This window comes from Leucoraja erinacea, chromosome 7 (assembly GCF_028641065.1).
Source record: "Leucoraja erinacea ecotype New England chromosome 7, Leri_hhj_1, whole genome shotgun sequence".
NCBI lineage: Eukaryota > Metazoa > Chordata > Chondrichthyes > Rajiformes > Rajidae > Leucoraja > Leucoraja erinaceus.
In genome coordinates this window covers 45,409,820-45,431,939 of record NC_073383.1, presented here as the reverse complement: position 1 = coordinate 45,431,939, position 22,120 = coordinate 45,409,820, and the positions used below count along the sequence as shown (strand labels likewise).

The window sequence follows — 22,120 nt, the reverse complement described above, 5'->3', positions numbered from 1 at the left end:
GTCAGGAGTCAGAGACAGGACCCAATCCTGCCTGGCTGTAAATGGTTCTTCACTGGCCCTGAAGTCAGAAAGAGGGAAAAGGTGATATTTTGGATTGTCTTGTTTAATTTCTTTGGTCATGATAGTTGAACTCAATTGAATAAAAATTGGAATAAAGGCAGAAAATTGTGGAAAGATGCAGCAGAACAGGTGAATTCTTTAGAGAGAAAGAGTTGACGTCAGGTTGGTTTGGATACAATGTCATCAAACTGAAACCGTAACTGCTTCATTCTCTATGGTTGCCTCCTGAGGTACTACGTTTTTCTAACACTTTCTGCTTTACAACGTCCACTTTAAATTGTCCTATTTTAATTTACCTAACTGTCAACTATTGTACATTATTACTATGCTAGATATAACATTTCTGAGAACATCTTTGTGTTCAATAAAATAACTGTCACAATTTTTGATTTATTTCTTAAGTTCATATCATGATATAGTTGTGACTGCAGGATTCAGCTCAGTCTTGCTGGTAACACATGGGGAGATTGGCTGAAAAGTTGCAACAAACTAAAATTTATTGCTTGAACACAGCCTCTATTTTAAGTCTTGTCTTCTCAAATCCAAGGGCCCTGAGTTTGAGAGGCAGAAGTGGAGCAATGGAGTGCGCTTGCTCCTGCTCACAGCGTGAGGTTGAGCAAGACTCCCATCCCCCTGCTAGTCACCTACTTTCTCACTGTACTTTTGACACCTCTCTCTCTCTCTTTCTCTCTCCATTTTGTCTCTCTCCCTCTGCTCCCTGGATGCAGCCAAGCGTAAAGCCTGGAAACTAAACCGTGTAGGTAGCTTGCGAAATATATACAGCAGCAGCAGCACAAGCACCAACACAGAAGGTAATGAATTCAAGGGGAACACAAACTTAATACTGACCAGCTTACTGAAAGCTTGGTTGGAATATAACTTGCCCACTTGCGTGGACTTTGTTTATATTTCTTTTTTAAGCTTTATTTAACTGCTTCATTTAAGTCATACATGTTCCTTTTTTCTTTACTTAAATTTTGACCTTTCCCTCCAGCTGTAGAATAGTGATGTTGAAATTACTTCAAGAAACCCTTTCCCATTCTCCCTACCCCACCCCCAACCCCGACTTCTGCACATGTTGGTATTCAATGTAATATTTTCCAAGTTATTGCAGTTTAAGGTGCAAGTAGCAGGTGTAATGATCTGTGGCAAAATACAATCGTGTGCTGTGACATTTAAGTACAGTATTTAATTTGTTTTGCGAAACATTGCCTGTAATGCTCTTTGTGGTTAAGCTCCAATCCAGAGCTTGGTGCATGCTAGGTCATTTGCATGTGCGAATGCTTTATAGTCTATGCCTGTTATTCCGTGCCGCTGAAGGTCAGCCGAGTCAAAGTTCATAAATTGACTTGAAATGCTTTCAGCGAAGGTAGCAATCACACGTTTGTTTAATAGAAGATTGAATTTTTCATTTGTACACGAAAATTATAAATTAGGTTGTTTTTTCCCCTTATACAAAATGTCAGGAGGTCAATTTATTCAACTGCCCAAAATCCATTTCAAAGCTCGAACATGTAGTCCTGGAATCATGCATAGTATACACAATGCAAAGCTGGTCACATTCCAGTAAGTCAGCTGTAATGGGTAATGTTGTCACTTTAAATGGAAAACAACTGGATCAGATAATCATAAGCCCTTGCCCTCTTATTAGGGTTCTTCTGCAGTAGATTTAATTTAATAATTTTCCGATGGTCATTAGATTTCCTCGGAATTTCTGGTGTTCGGATGCAAAACTCCACCACATTGAACAGAGCCTGAGGCCACAGTGCGTCATTTCGTGTAAACCTGCATTTCAAATTGAGGATTTTGTTACTTTATCAATAATTGATTCAGGTTGGCTTTATAATATATATAATATTATACTGTATAATATTTTATCAATTGGCATATGAATAAATGATTGGATCTGTACAGTAAACTTGGAGTTGGCAGCAAGTGACTGACCTCCCATTGTAACTGTGTACTCCCAGCAAGATTTCAAAGGCCAGCGTTTGCTCAGAGTCCTTTGCTCAAAAAAATGTTATGTATTACAAATGGTTTGATAATTCCTGAATCAATAATTTCTGTAGCATTTGAGCAGAAACATTTCACAGCTCTGACATTCAACGACACTATATTGTGTCCCCTTATGTTCTGAATGTATACCTGTTGCTTCCTCTAATTAGCCAAAGCACTGCCCTCCGGTATGTGCCCACACCTCTGTGAGTGCAGACAGAAGGCTTTTGGCAGACGTTGGTGCTTTCCCAGCCACGCTACTACCATCACTTGCTGTATTTTTCTCCCTCCTATCCAGATGTCTTCTCCGCACTATTCACTTGAACCACTCACGATGTGGTTCATTCTCACTACTCCCTGAATTGAGCAGTTCCTCCTGAGGTTCCTTGTAGATTTATTAGCAACTATGCCCCTTGGTTTTGTTCTACCATCGCACTGAAATATTGATAATTGAACAGCACAGCACAGGAATAGGCCCATTGATCACACATGTCGGTGCTGATGATGCATTCTAAACTAATTCCATCTGAATGCACTTGGCCCATACGCCTCCATTCCCTGCCTGTTCACATGTCTAAATGTCTATGAAACATTACCATCACATCTTCTACCACCATCCCAAGTAATGCGATCCAGGCACCCAGCATACTCTGCGTAAGAAAAACGTGTCTCGCAAACCCTGTTTAAACTTTCCATCTCTCACCTTAAAACGAGTATTTGGCATTTTCACCCTGAAAGAAAGTTTTGACTTTCTATTCCACCCATGCCTCTAATAATTATGTATATTTCTATCAGGTTGCCCTCCCAGCCTCCAATGTTCCACAGATAACAATCCGTTAATTGAGTCATAGAGCACTGAAACAAGCCATTCGGTCCAGCATGACCATGACAGCCAAGATCTCTATCCAAGCTAGTCCCATTTGTCTGCATTTGCCCTATATCCTCGAAACCTTCTCTATCCATGTACCTGTCCAAATGTCTTTTAAATATTGTAGTTGTTCCCACCTCTACATCTTCCTGTGTCAGCAAGTTCCATGTATCCACCACCATGTGTGTGGAAAAGTCACCCCTTACAACCTTTCATGTTTCTTTCCTCACATTTTAATGTATGCCCTCTAGTTTTGGACTCCCGTACCCTTAGAAAAAGACTGTGACCAACCACTTTATCTGTAGCCTTCATCCTTTTATAAATCTCCATAACGTTATCTCTCAACCTTGCATCAGAGACAAAAGATCTAACGATCTAGCCTTTCCTTAAAACTCAAGCCGTCCAGTCCTAGTAACATCCTTGTCAATCTTATCTGCACCCTTTCCAGCTTAATGACCTGGGCGACGAGAACCACACACAATACACCAAATGTTGTCTCATCAACAACTTGTACATTTGCAGCACAGTGTCTCAACTCCTGTACTAATGCCCTGACTGATGAAGGCATGTATGTCAAATGCCTTCTCCACCACCTATCTGCTTTATTGTCCAACCTTTCCTCGTAGCTAATGGGCTCTATCCTCTCTAGCACCCTCTCCTAAGCCTCCACATCCATAACTGCACACAGTGCTCCAAACATGGCCTAACCATAGTTTTATCCAGCTGCAACGTGACCTTCCAACTTATATACTCAATGATAGACACAAAAAACTGCAGTAACTCAGCGGGCAGCATCTCTGGAGAGCAGGAATGGGTGACGTTTCGGGTCGAGTCCCTTTTGTAAACAATGCCCTGACTGGTGGCTGTGGAAACATAGCCACGTGATTGATTCTCATTGGGTCACTACTCAATAGTGAAAAGAGCCCTATTTATAATTTTAATATAACTATTTCTTAGTTATACCCTCTCAATTCTGGCAACATGAATGTTTTTTGCATCATGTCTAATGCCTTCTTGAATATGTTGGACAGAAAGTTAGAAATTCCCCAAACTAGCCCAAAATAGAATAGGGAAACTCGCTGACCTTCGTTCATTTAACCAAACTTTACTCAATTTTGTTGCTTCTCTTTGCAGTGGATGATTATCCAGATGCTATGTGACTTTTTTTTTAATTATAAGCAGGAGTGAATAATCTTTTGATGCCCTTTAATGCTGGCTATCAGGTTGCAAAAAACTTCCTTTGAAACCAGGCAGCTTTTCAAATCTGTTTTCTGAATGATACCAGTAATTCCTAATTATGCATCTGTTGTCTCTGTTATAGCTGATGAAAAAACAGTGGTCAATTTTCTTCTACCAGTAATCGCTTCCAAATGGAAACCATTTTCTTTAACCGTTTAACTTCTGTTCCCAAAATAATTGAATACACACACATTAGACCCGTTAGCCAGTAAAATGTCAATGGTTACGTTTCATTTATAGATTCTAGTCACATTGACAGATATCTTTAACTCTTAGGCTGCTTGTGTCTAACACCCCTTGCTAATGGTCGGCTCCTCTGCATTTCCCTTTTGATTTTCGCATGTTCTGAAGTCACTCATAGGTAAAGTAGTTCGAAGTGAGTTACAAAAAGGGACCTTGGGCAGAGGCAGATGTACCCAACCCCCAAACCAAGTTCTCCACTTGTTCAGACTTTCCTTTTGTTTCCTTTGCAGAGCAAGAAGAGAATTTTGAATTCATAATTGTCTCACTCACGGGGCAGACGTGGCACTTCGAAGCCGCTTCTTACGAGGAGAGGGACGCGTGGGTCCAAGCAATTGAAAGTCAGATTTTGGCCAGTTTACAGTCGTGCGAGAGCAGCAAGAACAAGGTACCTTCCCAAGCTCCTCTCTGCATTGGTGCTTAGACAAAACATATACCTTATCAGCTTCTTTTTCTTAATGTTTTCCACATCTTATCTGTGGTATGGTCATAATAGTTGAATAGAATCCCATTATATTAAATGGATAATCTGCTTGTGGCTGTTTTGATTTAAACATCTATGTTTTATCTCTAACAACATGCCATTTGGTGTGGTTGCATCCAATATGGAATGAAGCTCTAATTTGGGAGAGGGAAGTGGGGTGGGGAGAAGTAAACCTTTTCTAAGACTTAATGGGAAACTTGTAATGGATCAATGTACAGTAAAAGTTGATGTTAAACTTAGCATTGAAACTGCAGCATAAGAAAAGCTCAGCTTTCTTTTGTTAACTTTTGGAGCTTTAATGATTTTGCATGTAACAATCCTGTTAGTGTGGCGTCCATGGTAAATACTACAAGGATTTTGAATTAGCTTATTAGGTGCATTAAGGACACTAGTCATCAGGACTAAAGCAGCCTTGCCCTTCCACAACACTAATCCACTTTGTGTATTTTGTTCATGCTTCCAGCGATGAGACCACAGTTTGAGTGCTGTGTGCAGTTTTGGTCACCCAGCTAAAGGAAAGATATTAAGCTGGAAAGGGTGCAGACAAGATTCACAAGGATGTTACTGGGGTTGGTCGGCTTAAGTTACATGGATACACTCGGTCTTTCTTGCTGTAGAGCTTAGGAGAGCTGAGAGGCTACCATATGGAAGTATATCATGAGGGACATAGATAAATTGAATGGTCACAGTCTTTTTCCCAGGGAAGGGGAGTTTAAAACTAAACGGTATAGGTTTTAGTTGAGGGCAGTAAAAGGTTTAAACGGGCAACACAGTGGTGGACGCTGAAAACAATCTGCCAAAGGAAGCATAGGGGCAGATACAAAAACAACTGTAAATATATGAATTCAGATAAATGTATAGGAAATGTTTGGAGTAATATGGGCCTAACACAGGAAAGTGAGACTAGTTTTAGTAAACAACTATGCCAGTAGGGGCAGGATTTGCTGAAGGGCCTGTTTCCATGCTGTACATCTCTCTGACTTAAGGTTCTTGAGAACGTTTGCAGTGAGTTTAAGTGCAATGGATCGTAGAAGTCGAAATTCATGTGGGTTGCTCAGCAGTAGAGAGCACAATGATGGCAAAAATTAATTTCAGCATTAATAGAGGACACAGAAAATGAAATCTAGTTATTTCTTGATGGGCTCATGAGAACAGGTCGAGGCCATTCAGCCTCATGGGCCTGCTCTGCTCTTCCCTAGGATCTTGGTTGATCCAGCTACCTGCTGTGACCCTTAGTACCCTGACCTAACAGAAATCTACCAATCCCAGTTTTGAAGTATTCAGTAGATCACAGTATTCAAAGCATTTGGGGGGAAATTACTGCAGATTTCTACCTGCCCGTGTGAATAAATGCTTCCTGCCATAATTGCTGAACGATCTAGCCTTAGGTTATGCTAAAATGCTTAATTCACTCACAAAAAGAGCTTTTACATATTTCTCACGACCTCTTGATTATGATAAACATGTACTCTACTGTAAATCTTCAATGCTTTGCTTCTTAGTCTGTTCTTGATGAGTGAAGATTTAACAGTTTGATAATCAGGATTGGGAGGGAGCCAAATGGCATTATTTTCATTTATTCCATAGGTGTCTAATTCTCCTGAATATAGTATACATTTTGAGTGGGCTGCTTCATTAATGGCTCAGTTTCAAGGTGCAGTGCACCATGCTTCTGTTTTCCTTTGTGAATAATTACTAACGGTTCTGAAGCCAGTCCTTTCTTCAAAGGAGCCGTTGATTTTCAACCAAGTGCTTCCCAGAGGGCAAACAGATGGGGGGGAAATTAGAGTATAAGTTGCCCCATTGATGGTTCCACTTATCTACTCATTACCCACCCCCCTTCCCCTTCCCCTACTCATCCATTCTTAACAGGTGGAACTATCTTTGGTGTCAGCAATGAATGTCAGTTGATAAGGGATGTCCTTAGGAGAAGGAGAGGGGAATAATATTGTGAAAACGATCCATTGGAAAGTGGTAGCAAAATGTTTAATAATGCTTCCACAGGGGCATCAACATTGAATCTGCCTGCTTACATTTATTAATGAGTTTTGTTTACTATCTTATTATTTTCATTTTATAGTCACGATTAACGAGCCAGAATGAAGCCATTGCCCTTCAGTCAATCAGAAACATTCGGGGCAACTCTCATTGCGTGGACTGTGAAGCACAAAGTAAGTGATGAAATGGCATTTCCTCTCTAATACTGCTTCTCTTCTTTGTCCCTGTGCCAGTTCTCACCAGACAAGCAAGAATTTCTCGGATAGAACCATAAAATCAAATGGCCCAGGAGGTGGCCATGAACTCATCATGCCTAAGCAGCGTCTTTGAAACAGCAATTCAATTAGTCTCACTCCCCCACTCTTTCCCCAAAGACCTACAAATGTTGCCTTTTTTTTGTTTAGATTCAAATCCCCATAGAAGGTTATTATCGAACCTGCTTTCACCACCATTTCAAGCCGCATATTCCAGATAGTTACAAACCATTGACTTGACAGAAAAGTCTCCTCATCTGCCCCCTGACTTTTTCGCCAATTACCTTAAATCTGTGCTTGTGCTACTGGCCCTTCTGGTTGTGGAGATAGTTTCTTCCTTTTGGCAGTCAAAGTCCCTCATAAATCCCTCTATTAAATCTTCCATTAACCTTTTCTGTATTTCAGAGAAGAACCCCAGCTTTCCTTCTTCCTCCATATCCATGATTGCATTCCTGTAAACTTTCAGATCGTTCCCGATCCTGAGAATCGGTCCCATGTGCGTCCACCAAACGTAAATGTGAACAGCAACCCATGATCAGTTCTGTTGGGGATTTTATTCAGGCAGAATACCCTTCATTTAATGATAACCTAGGCCCAAAAGTTGACTTAAGCACAAAACACCAGTCAGAGGTGAAAGAATGTTCCCAGTTGGACCTTAGCGATGCCTTTATTGCCACTATACCGCAGCAACTTTCCCAAGGGTCATCGGGCCCAGTGTTCAAACACAAAAGCGTTATAACAGAGGAATGCCAAAAGTGGATGAATTGATTGAGGGGGCAATATATCCAATGATGAGCGATGATAAATCAGAAAAGTTTAATTTACTGTTTTGATGATTTCAGATCCGGACTGGGCCAGTTTGAACCTTGGAGCCCTCATTTGCATCGAATGCTCAGGTATCCACCGGAATCTCGGCACCCACCTGTCACGTGTCCGCTCTCTCGATCTTGACGATTGGCCGGTAGAACTGATCCGAGTGATGTCGTCTATTGGGAATGAAATGGCTAATGGCATCTGGGAAGGAAGCGCTCAGGGACGCACCAAACCCTCGCCGGATTCCACAAGGTAAAACATGTTGCTTCATTGAGGTAGTTGCTGGAACCTTCCTCTGGGCCATTGTCTGCAGACGGCTGTTTCACTCTTTTAATTTTACAGTCTCTCCCATCACCAGTACTTTATTACTTCAAGCATTTGGATAAAGCTCTTAAGTTTTATCATCTGATCACATTGTCTGATTTAGTGGCTTGATGCTGATGGTTGTTTGTTGAAACTTCCATGAAATGCCTTGGGATACTTCATTGTGTGAAGTAAGTGCAAAGTAGGCTGTTACGGTACAGGCTATTGGTCTGTTGGTCAGGGGAGAAAGGATGGCTTACTACAGCAGGATTGTAGTCAAATTGACTAAAATATTTCTCTAGATTTCAGACTGGAATATATCCAATTGATTTAGGTGCAATCTATTTCCAACAGAAGAATGCAGAAGGATGAACTGAGTGTGTTATTCAATTTTAATTGTATTATACAGTGCCCTCCATAATGTTTGGGACAAAGACCCATCATTTATTTATTTGCCTCTGTACTCCACAATTTGAGATTTGTAATAGAAAAAAATCACATGTGGTACCTATTGTTTCACAAATATAGTAGGCTAATCACTGATCCATTGTATTCCCCATCTCGCTATCTACCTCGTTGCAGCCCTTGCACTTTTTTTATTTGCAGTTGTGAGTGATTTAAGTAAATCCTATTGCCAATAAAATAATGCTGAAAGATTAACTGTGTGTGTTACTATACCTGTTGGGGGAAAGTTTGGTTTATGGTTCATTTTAGGTTTTATGAGGGGACAGTTAAGCTTCACAAATCTAGCAGGATAGGTAGATAAGGAGGAACAATTGCAAGATCCCATGCTGGGAATCATATCTTGTTCCTGATAGCTGAGTTGAAATCTGCTCCCATGCCAATTTCAGTGCAAGATTTGGAGGTTTAAGCAAGTGAGCTATCGTGGGCTTACCCAATCTTCAGGATCTTGTCTAGTGTGTCTTATGAGAGAGAGAGAGAGAGAGAGATGGAAATGTTGGCTTTCCGCCGTCATGTTTAATATCCTTGTCTTTATGAATTCTAAATTTTTTTGTTACAATGTTTAATAAACTAGTTATTGTAACATCTCTTGAGTTTGGTGACTGCTGGCCTGATATTTGAACACTTTTTGTAAAGAACAGGATGGATGTTGGAGTTTATTACACTCAATCGTGTGGTGATACAAAACAGCAACCATGAAACTGTGACTGCTTGTAAATGCCATTTCATGTGGGTTTCTGAGAATGTCAATCTTCTGCACTTACCTTCCTGGAAATGTTTGCTCTCAAATGTTTGCCGTCTTCTATCCACAGAGAAAACACCATCCCAAAATTTCATTTTGTGACCATGCCAATCAGTTTTATGTCTATCATAATACATTGTTGGTACTGTGTGACAGGCTGGCAAACCAGACTAATTTGCTTGGCAAATTGCTTACATTTGTAGTATGAAGATCATGCAAGAACAGTCACACGAGAAAAAGACTGCACAAAATCCGGAGAAGAAGGCATTTTATCCCTTAGTTCATGATTCATGGTTCTCCCACTAGTTAAAACATCTCAGCACTCTGACGAAGGTCTCGACCCGAAACATCACCCATTCCTTCTCTCCAGAGATGCTGCCTGTCCCGCTGCTACTCCAGCATTTTGTGTCTATCTTCAGTTTAAACCAGCATCTGCAGTTCCTTCCTACACATTTTGTCAGCTTCTACCTTGTCAAGCTGCCTTAGGATTTTACACGTTCAAATAAGTTCACCCCTCAATCTACTGAACCTCAAGGTGTACAGGCCTAAACCATCCAGCCTCTTGTCAGTTCCAGTGAGGGAGATGTCCTCTGGAGCTCAGGTGTTTGTATGCTCAGTTCTCATTCAAAAGTTCTCAGTTTATATTCCACCTTGGAAATGTTATCTGGTGCTTGCAGTGGAGAAATGCCAATCATTTAGCAATTGCACTAACCCAAAGTTCTGCCTGGGCTCACAGTGGGCTTCAAATATGGCATGGCATTGTTTAGAAGATTAGATGAGTAATTTGCTCCTATCTTCTAGCCAGAATCAACATTAAAACAGCAGATTATCTGGCCAATATCACCTTGCTCTTTGCAAGGTGGCTGCTCCATTTTCTATAGGTGTTGATTAAACCTCAGAAGTTGTGTAATAATTATAATATGCATTGGAAGGAACGACTGTTAAACAGGTTTCATCCTTATCTTGCACGAGTCTTATTGAATGACATTTCTACTGGCTTCAAGTTTTCCCTCTTCTTATTCCTATGTTTAAGAAGGAATTTTTTTTTTGTTTTTGACAGTCAGGTTTGTGGATTTTGGGGAGAAGGTAAAATCGGGCCGTGCGGGGCTGGGGAACGATGAGGTTGGAGGCTCGGTCGGGCAGGGCGTGGGAGTTGATGAAGTCGGTGATGGTGCTAGAGATGGTGGCCTGGTGCTTGTCAGTGTGTTTGGAGACCGAATATGGGAAGGGGTCAGGGAGAAGAATACCGCAGATAATCCTGAAAACTTCCCTTCTCTAATATTCACACTCGACGTTGTTGATTTTTATTGTATTTCCGCATCAGCAAAAGTAACATGAAGTCCAATACGCTGCACCTCACCTTCTGCTTTCTGCAGTTTATGCAACCTGTCACAGACCTTCATGGCAGCTTGCCATAGTTCGATGTTAATCAGTAAACTTTCATACTGATTACACCCACCGCAGAATACAAAATGAACGTTTGACATGAGGGCCAAGCCATTTAGCTGTGGCGTCAGGAATGTAACTGCAGTCAGTAATGTGAGAGCGCAACCACAATGCAGGTTGGGAGTAAATTCCAGAATTTGAACCAATATTTTGATTGAAAGGCGATAAAGGAACCGCATTACATTTCCAAGCAAGGATGACAGAGGAAAACTTAAAGGCAACAGTGTTTCCATTGCTGTTGTTGCTCCTGTCTTTCTAGATGGTGGAGGTGGTGGGTTATGGGAAGTGATGGATCTAGCGCTGTCTAGATTATGATATGTTCCCATGACCTTCCACTTCATGCCCCTCCCCTCTCACTGCCATTAATCAGTTAATGTCACCAGTAAATGGCGTTAATAGTTCCCTGCAATTATCAGCAACCTTCGGAGTGTGGCTGAAACTTCCTCAAAGTAACAAATCGAAGCTGGCGTCTGCTGAAAGACTATTGACTTCCCACTTTTAACGCAGGCCCATTACTTTTCTGCTGCACCTTTTTTTTGCAAAATGTTCTTTTTTTTTTCTCCTTTATCTTCCTCTGTTCAATACTGTGCTTTGCTTATTGAGAGTTGATGAGAGCAGGGATCAAATTTGATCAATACTACCAAAATTAACATGAGCTTGTTCCAGAATTTATTTATTTAAAGCTCTAGTAATTTTCTCTGACACTTCAGCTCCTGTTTTTGGAGCATTGGATATGTATTACATTGGCTAATCCAACAATTAGGTTGGGGAAGAAATGTCAATAACAAAGTAATTAACTGTTGGTTAAAGGAGACACTAAGTCCAAGATCCTGTGTTGTAAATGTTGTGGAAACCATAATAATGGATAAGTAATGTGAATGCGCAGTGGAAAAAGCTAACAAGTCTGGATGCTGGGTTGTGAGTTAGCGATGGCACGCAGACCACAACAGCTCCACTGACCACAATCTGTCTACAGTGCATTCCAGTATCTTCCACAGCTGAATCCCCACCTACCCTGAACCCCGATTCCTCTTTCTCTTATCTGCCTCCAGTTGCTCCCCCCCCCCCCCCATCCCTAAAATTACTGAGCTCGTATCTTAAAATCCTGCACTCAGCGCTCTCGTCCAATACTCACATCACCTCCGTGCATCAACTCGTTACTCAAAATGAATTTTAGATGGTATTGGAATTGTTATGGTATGTTGGTAAACATAAGGATTTGTAGTGTTGGAGCGAACAGTTGTCATTGGTTGCAGTAACTTCAAGAGTAATGGAGGAAAGAGGGACAGGGAGCTGCTGGTATCACTGTGGTCTCCAACATCCCACAGTATTCAGCATGTCACAGAAGACCATCTCTGTGGTCATTTGATTCCTAAAGTGTGAAATAGTAAAAACATGGTAACTCTGGAGGGTAGCATTTGTGTTTAAGAGCAGCCAATCCTCTGATAGCAGGAGATGTTAAAGAACACATTGATGCTAGTGCTAGCAGCCAGCGGGGAATGTTAAAGGACACAGTGATACCAGTGTGGGATGTTGAAGGTGACAGTGACACCAGCAGCCAGCGAGGTTGTTAACGGAGACAAATCAGTTAAATCAGACAAAACCTGTTATTTTGGATGTAAAAGAAGAGAAGAACTCTAGGTATTATGTGGGATTTAATGCAGGCATTAACTGTAAGACTTGTTGTGATGTTAATGATGACCATAAATCCAGTGGCCAGTGGTTTGTTTATTCCGTCATTAAATGCTGGCATTAGCAATAATTACATATTCAGGGCAGTGAAGATGTTGTAAACCTCTTAAGCGCCTGCCAACTGTAGTAAGTGTGCTGAAGTTTCTGTGTCGCTGACCAAGCAACAGCGAAGGAATGGTTTATTACCGTGTTGTGACATGATTGTCTTGCTATGTCATGGCGACACGCTTCTTGTAGGATAACTTGCAAATGGAGCTGCCCTCCTGACCTCTTTCAGTTGGTTAAGAATTTGCTTGGGGAAAAAGTGTCAAAAGAAGTCTAGGTGATTGCTGCCTTGTGTTCTGTAGGTGGGAGCAGAGTGAATATTCAGGAGGTGGATCGGTAGCAAGCAAGCAGATTATGCTCATTGAGGCAAACTCTGTGCAAGTATTGTCGGAGCTGTACTCAGCCAAGCACATGGAAAGTAGTCCATTGTAATCTTGATTTATGCCTTTTAGATGGTGGACAAACTGTGAGGAATCAGACATTGAATCAGCCAGCACAGGATGCCCAGTGTCCAGTCTCAGGATTTATGCAGAAACAAAGAAATGCAGATGCTGGTTTATACTAAAGATAGACGCAAAGTGCTGGAGTTACTCAGTAGATCAGGCAGCATCTCAAGAGGCTGGATGACGTTTTGCGACAGGACCTTCAGACTGAAAGTACAACTGGTGAGGTGAAGAAAAGAAGAAACTGGAGGCAAGAAAAGACAGATCACGGCCAGCCACAAATGACCTCTGGCAGGGCGTTTCCTTCTAGGTCCATTGTTGGCTCGGGAAGGTGTGATAGCAAGAGTAACAATGAGGAGAACTGTGGAACTGGTAAAAACAACTAGTGAAGATGATTGGGGGGAGGGAGGGTAGTATGAGGTGAAGTTACTTAAAGTTAGAGAATTGAATGGTCATACCGCTGGGTTGTCAGCTACCCAAGCGAAATATGAGGTTAGAGAAGGTACGTGTGAACCTCTGACCAACCTGAAAGGACTGTCATGGTCCATGGAAGGAGTCGGGAGAGGAATCCCACCACTAAACACAACGTCCCATCGCCACTCCGACAGTCCTTTTAGGTTCGACAGCGGTTCACATGTACCTCCTCTAACCTCATCCCCTACATCCAATGTTCTCAACGTGTTCTGTACTGACCAAAGGTAGACTCATCAACCGTTTTGCTGAACACTTACGCTCGTTCCGCCTATGTCCACGTGATGTCCCAGTTGCCAACCATTTCAACTCTCCTTCCTATTCCCATACTGACCTTTCTGCCTGGGCCTCCTCCATTGCCAGAGTGAGGGTCGTACACAAATTCCAGGAACAGTACCACATGTAACTGCCTCTTAATGTTGACCACGTCAAGTGAACTAAAGTGGCTGATGGTCGTCCTCTGTAATGGGAGGAACTCAAGGAGATGCTGAGATGGAGTACCCACTCAGCACCTCTGACTGACCTTGGTTGCAGATGGGAAGTCTTGTCTTTTCCACTCTGGGGCTGCACTCACCCCTGCTGAAGATGTGGATGCGAAGTGAGACAGCAGCTCCAACCGTTTGTGAGACTGTTAAAGGAGACAATCATAGTAGGTTGAGGCGCAAGAGATTGCAGATGCTAGAATCTGGAACAAATGCGAAGGAGCTCTACTGGAGGAACAGAGTGGAAGAAAATGGACTGTTGGCGTTTCGGGTCTAGACCCTTCAACTGCACTCAGTAAATCTCTCCACAGTAATTTTAGGGACCAGGATATGATATAAGAGGGGAGACCTTCAGAGATCAGTGCTACATGAGGCAAGAACTCAAGGGGTTATTGTTTTTTGTGCTATCCAGTCAAATCATACCATCTATGAGTCCAATCAAACCAGACATGGGTACAACAGGTAGTTTAAATATAGAAACAAACAAAAGTGCAGAATATAGTGTTACATTTACAAAAAAATGCGCAGATTGTAAAAAAGTGCAAGTGTCGCAACGAGATTGGGAGATCGGGAATACATTCTTATCATATGAGTGGTTCGTTCAAAATTCTGATAACATCAGAAAGAAGCTGTACTTGAATCTGGTGGTGTATGCCTTTGAAAGGGGAGAAGAGGGAATAATTTGGGTGTGAATGGTCCTTGATTCTGTTGCCTGCTTTCCTGCAGCAGCGTGTAGTGTAAATGGAGTCCTGGATAAATGTGTTATTTTCAAGGAATCAAACTGCAGGGGGCAGTATTTGAGATATTGTCTCTAGGGGTTTCTATGTTAACAATAATAACTCTGGAGTCATTAGTGATGTCAAAGAACATTGTAAGCTCTGGACATCTGTGCGTAAGGTCTGCAATTCTAAAGGACAACTGGTGAAATTAAAGGGGTCACTAACTTTCAAGCTGTTATACAAATGAGGTTTGGGTGTTGAAGGCGGCAGTGCTGCTCGGCTTTCGTTTGTCATGTTAAAGGAGAAAGGACACAAGGAATTTTATATAGACAGTAAACGAACTCGGTTCAGTGATGTACAAGAAACACCAATCCTGGGCTCTGTCAGAATTAATCGTGGCACAAACTGTCAGGGTTAGGGTCTGACATCAAAGCGGCCAGACACTGCTGAGGTGGTTATGGTAAACAAATGAGGAAGACTCTGGGTCATTCTGTTCAAAGTGATTAGAATTTGGGAGTCATTATGACAAAGATGAGGGTAACTTGAATTGGTAAAGGAGCTGGGAGGTTCTGGGTCAGAATCATAGTCACACAGCAAAGAAAAAGACTCTTCGGCCCAACTTGTCCATACAACCAAGATGTTTGTCCACGTTAGTCCCATTTGTCTGTGTTTAGCCTATATCTCTCTGAACATTTTTTACCCATGTTCCTGTTCAAAAGTGTTTTAAATAAAAGCTTTCTCCAGCAGCTTGTTCCATTAAAACAGTGTGAAAAAGTTGCCCCTCAGGTCCCATTTTAAATCTTTTCCGTAAGGTCCCTTTTAAAATCTTTCCCGTTAAACATGTGCCCTCTAATGTTAAACTCCCCTACACTGGGAAAGGACTGTGACCATGCAGCTTATCTACGCACCTCATGTTTTTATATACTTATATAAGATTATCCCTCAGTCTCTTACACTCTAGGGAAAAAATTCCCTGCTGATTCAGACTCTCTTTATAACTCAAGCCCTCCAGTCCAGGCAATATCCTCATGAATCTTTTCTGTACCCTTTCCAGCTTAATGGCATCCTTATAGTTGGGTGACCAGTAATGTGCTCAATACTTCAATTGGGATCTCACCAAGACTTGTACAGTTTCAACCTGAAGTTCCAACTGCTGTGCTCATTGTCCTTTCTAATAAAGGCAAAACATCTTCACCACCCTGTCTACTTCTGTCACCATTTTCAGGAAACCATGTACTTGTACTCATTGGTCTTCCCATTCTACAACACTCTCCAGGACCTGTCATTCATTTACTGTGCAAGTGCTGCCCTGATTTAACTTATCAAAATGCAACACCTCGCACTTGTCCATTTGATGATATTGGTGCTTATTTTTAAAATATTTGTAGTTATCATAGAACTGATGTGAACCCATGGCCCAAAATGATGCGAGATGGCCTGTTTCCGTGCTGTAATTGTTATATGGTTATATGATTGAATCAAAGCATGGAGCAAATGGTTATCTTTACTCAATGATTGACAGCATCCGGTCAAGCCACTCCTATTGCAAGATGGACCCATATGTATCTGAGTATTCCACATTTGTAGTTGATGCGAGTGAAATTCATGGCTTAAGGTGTGGAGGTGGTGGAACTAGCATGTGTAGGAAGTAGCTGCAGGTGCTGGTTTAAACTGAAGATAGATACAAAATAGCTGGAGTAACTCAGCAAGTCAGACAGCAGCTCTGGACAAAATGAGTAGGTGAAGTTTCGGGTCGAAGAAGGATCTCGACCAGAAACAACATCTATTTATTTTTACCAGAGATGCTGTCTGACCTGCTGAGCTACTCCAGCTTTTTGTGTCTATCTTTGGTGGAACTAGTATGACTGCTGTACTCTGCTGTGATGTTTGATACACAGTGTATTTCTAACACCCACAGTGCAAAAGGGAATCATCAAAGGCGCTTCATCATGTGAAAATAGTGTGCGTAACAATATTTCAGTAAACTCATTTGAAAAATTGGAAAATTTATCAAAAGCCTTGGTTTTCATCTTCAAATTAAAATGCATATAAATCCGGAGTGCTGGTGACATTGGGAGACTGCACACAGGAATTAATTGTCCCGGCAGCGTGAGAGAGTCCAATTACCACATCAGCAATAAAAAAAACCTGGGAATCTGATATTAAAACAGAAGTACACAGCAGGTCAGCATCTGGACAGAGACAGATTGAATGTTCACACTTTATCCTGGGAGAGATCCCTTTACTTCTTCTAGTAGAATGATACTTTTAGTTGACACTCATCTCTCTGACAGATGCTCCCAGATATGCTATGTTTGCTGAAAGTCTTCCCTTGGTTTGATTTTGTTTGCCCTCCACAATAAGGTATCTTGATTAACATCCAGGAATTCAGGCTGTTGAGCAAAAGTACAATAGGAGCCTGTGCACCTTCCAGGATCCCTTCCTGTCATAGCATCATACAGGCCCTTCAAACCACAGAATATATCCTGCCATCACTTGCACCTCCAATAAACTTCTTCATCGCCTCCAATGCATTCAGAACTCTGCAGCCCGGATCATCACCCGCACCAGATCATCGGACCACATCACACCCATCCTCACTCAGCTCCACTGGCTCCCTGTGCACCACCGGATTAACTACAAGATTTTACTGCTGACCTTCAAAGCCCTCCACCACCTTGCTCCCCAATACCTCTCTGACCTGCTGCTACCATACACTCCTTCCCGGTCACTTCGTTCCTCCTCAGCTGCAATTTTAACTGTCCCCACATTTAGACTCAGCACCATGGGTGCCAGAGCCTTCAGCTGCTCTGCCCCACGTCTCTGGAACACTCTCCCATCTCCCATCCGTCACCTGGACACTATCGATCAATTCAAATCACAACTCAAAACGCACCTGTTTAGATTAGCATACCCGACATAACTTCCACCGTGTTCACCCTGATTTTAATGACTTAAAATGTTTTGTGTGTTTTTTGTTTTTTTTGTTTTTTGTTTTTAATCAACTTGATTTTAATATTGATAAATGTATTGTGATTTTATGTCCTGTAAGGTGTCCTTGGGTGTCCAGAAAGGCGCCAGCAAATAAAATGCATTATTATTATCAACCACTCATTTTCACACTAATCCTACCATAACCCATTTTATTCACCACCATATTCCCATTAACTGCCCCCCCCCCCCACCCCCCCACCCCCCCCCCCCCCCCCCCCCCCCCCCCCCCCCCCCACACACACTCGGGTCAATTTATACTGGCCAATTAACATATTAACCCGTATGTCTTTGACATATGGGAGGGAACCGGAGCTCCTGGATGAAACCCACACAGGCACAGGGAGAATGTGCAAACTCTACACAGATAGCAGCCGAGGCCGGGATTGAACTTTAGGTGCTGAAGCTGTGAGGTAGTGGTTCTCCCAAACTGCTGTGCTGCGAGGAGGTGGTTTTAAGGAATTTCTTAAAGGAGGGGAGGGAGATGGCGAGGTTAAGCAGTACAGTGGCTTACTCCTTGGAAACTGGATGTGCCGACCACAAGTGGTGGTGCAATGGAAATTAGAGTTAGACAAACAGGCTGGATATTTTAAAGTATTGTGGGGCTGGAGGAGGTTATAGTGTACGGAGCATGGAAGTCACAGAGGGATAGGAATTCAAGGCTCAGAATTTAAACATAAAGCTGTTTTTAGTAAACTTCTGGGAGGTGGAGGGGGCTGGGTGCTAATAAGATTAAAAACAAAGACTCCTTCCTTCAAAAGCATTTGAACCATTTACATCTCCAGAATATGTCACAATATAATTTCAAGATTTAAATAGGTGCTCTGGTGAAGGAAAGAAGACTGGTGACCCTCTGCAGTTGGCTGACCAGGACCTCATCTGTATTTGGATGGCATCTGCTCCCCACATGTCACTTCCCTCATTAACAGGCAATTGAATTAATTAAATGTCACTCAGAAACCCGCATAACAAGCTACTGGCAGGGTCCAAATTAGTACTGATAATCAGGGACGATTTCCCTATTACAATTTTAAGTAGCGAGCAGCTTCAGATGTTTATTCTTCTGTTAAGCTCCTGCGCAGGCTTTGTTTTCTCCCCCCCCCCCTCTCCCTGTATTTACCTAGCCCCAGGTTTATGTGGAAAACAGAGGTTATTTTACCTATTTAATTTTCTTTGAGCAGGAAGCATGGCCAGTTGGTACACCGCACAGGCATACTGCTTGTGAATGCAGAGGCCCTTTTGTAGCCGAGCTCGCTGATAAATTAAAAGCCCCCTCGTGGTCTCTCAAGTGAGTAATAGAGGCAGAAATTTCATTTTGCAACTGGCTGATTTAATGATCCAAAGGGTAATTAATGGCCTGATTATCTTAATGTTAAATATGTCCGGCAGCAATTACAGTGACCTCCTGCTTGTCAAGGTCCAGCATCGGCTCTTCTTTCAATTAAGTTCTCCCAGGCTTAATGGTATGAATAAACTCCTCCAATTTTATCATTCCTGCACTTGGATATTTAAGCTAGTAAGGCTTGACTTTATTTTTTAATCAACCCTCTTCTACTTGAGTGATCAGAGTAACGACAATTATTATGGGGCAATTTTGCCTTTTTTTTCTATGCTAATGCTTGGAGGGGGAATTATCCTGACCATCGCAGCTTGCTATCCTGCTTCTGCCATCACTTGTCTCTCTCTGTATTAATTATCACATGAACATTACTGTTTTTTTCATTTGACAGATTTAATTAATTGGCATGAGCACACAAAAATGACAGGGCCTCTAATTGTAACTCACCATAAATTACCGTCATTTCTTGTCAGTGGGCATGGTTCAGTCTTCGTAATTTGTTGGTGTTTTCCATTTTGAATTTTTACGTTCTCTCTGGGATTGTGTGCAGTCCCTCTGTATGGAACCTTTTCAGTAGTGAAACTATTTTTGGAATAAAGCAGAGAATTGCATTTATGCAGTGCCGCTCGCAGCCTCTGGACACACCAACACATTTTACAGTCAATTACGTTTCTGTTTAAAATGTAATCACTGTTGAAATGGAGGAAGCATAACAACCAATTTGTGCACAGCAAGGTCCCATCAATAGTAATGTGATAATGACCAGATAATTTGTTTTTTGCAACATTAGTTGAGGGACGTGGCCAGCCTTAAGCCAATTGGACCAATTTCTCCCAATTGGGCCCCTCGCCAGAGTAATATACTCTTGGCTCGGGTAGATCTACCCCGGGTGGAGAGGGGTGGAGAGAGAGTAGAGGGGGGAGGGGGAAGAAAGGGGTGGACGGGGAGAGGGGGTGTGTGGGGAGAAGGGGGAGAGGGGGAGGTGGGTCGTTCCCTCCAGTTGCCGTGCTTCACGCACACAGCCCCTGTCTCGCCCCAGGGAGACGTGGTAAACAATACAGAGAGGGCTGGGCCGGTGGTTGGAGCAACGTTTACAAACCTCGGCTTCAGCTCACACCCATCCGCCCGGACCCCGGCATCCACTCCCGCCACCGGCCCCCTCTCTCCCTCCCTTCTCTCCTCCCCCCCCCCCTTCCCATCTTTCCTCCCTCCCTTCTCTCCGTCCCCCCCCTTCCCATCTTTCCTCCCTCCCTTCTCTCCTTCCCTCCCTCCTTCCTCTCTCTCTTTTCCCTTCTCTCCTTCCATCCCTCCCTTATTTCTCTCCTTCCCTCAATCCCTTCTTTCTCTACCTCCTTCCATCCCTTCTCTCCTTCCTCACTTCTCTCCCTCCCTCCCTTTTCTTCTTCCATCCCACACACATCATGCACAGACAACTAACACACACACACACACACACAATTAAGTTAGGATGGGGTAGAAGCCCATAGGGAAGGATGGGGCTGACGCTCAAAATGTAATGCCTGGACTGGTTTTTAACCAATGGTTATTGTTTTTCCAATTAATTAATTACTTTTTTTTCATTTCACAGTCACTAAAACAAGTGGTATTGTATCTGTGTACTTTTCAGAGGTGATATACAATTTTGTTTGTTACTTGTAGGCTTGCGCGTCTGCAATTATATATTAAAATGTAGCTTTGGTCCATTAACTCGCAGGCACTTTTTAAGCGCACATTTTGATTACTTTCCATTCTACCATAGAGATATGACGTCTATAATAGACTTTATTTATATTTCTATGATTCTACAGATCTTGGCTGGGAACCTGGCTGGGGCTCACCAAAAGTGTCCCCAATTGGGCCCCGCCCCTCCTAAGGCCGGCCCTGAGGGATATGCATTGGCCATTGTGCCGGTCGGATCTCTGTTCTTTGTAGAGAGCCATGTGGTCTTTAGCATTCTCTTGGAGAACAGAAGGTGGCCACAACTCAATAGTGCTGTTACCACTTCTGGATTAAGTAGATTCAAATTCTAAACAAGGGATGGGAGCTCTTGCAATCTTATGCAAGAGACGGCACCTCTGGCAATGCAGTGCTCCCTCAATACCTCACTGCAGTGCCTGCCCAGATTTTGCACTTGTAGGAAGATAGACACTAAGCGCTGGCGTAACTCAGAGGGTCAGACAACATTTTTGGAGAGAAAGGATGGATGACGTTTCGGGTCGGAACCCTTTAGACTGAAAGTAGAATAGTTGGGGGGGGGGGGGGGGGGGGGGGACTGGAGGTAGGAAAAGACTTGTAGGTATCAAGTCTTGTCGGACTTGAGTTTACACTCCCAGTAGTAGTAATGCAGCACAGTAGTAGAGTTACTGCCTTACAGTGTCCGGGTTCGATCCTGACCACAACTTCTGTCTGTGCAAAGTTTGCTTGTTCTCCTTGTGACCACATGGGTTTCCTCTGGGGTTTTTTTCCCACATTCCGAAGATGTGCAGGTTTGTGGGTTAATTGGCTTTTGTGAATTGTCCTTAATGTGTTGGATGCGAAAGTGGGATAATACAGAATTATTGTAGGAGTGATTGTTGGTTGACGTAGACCAACGGGCCTGTTTCCATGTTTTTTCTCTAAACTAAACAAATCTACTGAACCATGGCTTCCATACTTCCACCAGGATTGCGTGCACCTTTATGTGGATGTTAACAAGTTGGGCAGTGCACGGTCGCAGCAGTTGGAGCCGTTGCCTCACAGTTCCCAGGATCTTGGTTTTGTGCGCCTGTATCTTCAATCTGGATCGTTGAGCTGCTAGTTCTATCCTTCTTTCATCATGTCCCATTGAATGCAATAATGTCATATTCCCATGTGCTGATCACCACGTTAAATTCATCTGCCTCACCAATCAGGCTTCTTCAATTACAGAAGATGCAAGTTAGCTGTCTGATGCTCCCATGTCCCATGTTTGCCCTCCAACTGGACTGAACTAGTTTTTCTTCTATGTTTGACTAAACCTCGTCCTTCACTCCATGTCCACTCTATGTTCTGCCCC

General features: G+C 42.6%; 1 protein-coding gene across 4 annotated transcripts in view; it reads left to right on the top strand.

Moving 5' to 3' along the window:
- The window catches only part of agap1 (ArfGAP with GTPase domain, ankyrin repeat and PH domain 1), a 566,650-nt gene that overhangs the window by 479,979 nt on the left and 64,551 nt on the right, over positions 1-22,120 (top strand). For 2 of the 4 annotated variants that reach the window (XM_055638440.1, XM_055638443.1), the window contains exons 14-17: positions 789-872; positions 4,636-4,790; positions 6,967-7,057; positions 7,981-8,203. In XM_055638440.1, coding sequence (XP_055494415.1) covers positions 789-872; positions 4,636-4,790; positions 6,967-7,057; positions 7,981-8,203 — 553 coding nt within the window. The remainder of the gene's footprint in view (positions 1-788; positions 873-4,635; positions 4,791-6,966; positions 7,058-7,980; positions 8,204-22,120) is intronic. The other 2 variants (XM_055638441.1, XM_055638444.1) reach the window with 1 other exon arrangement.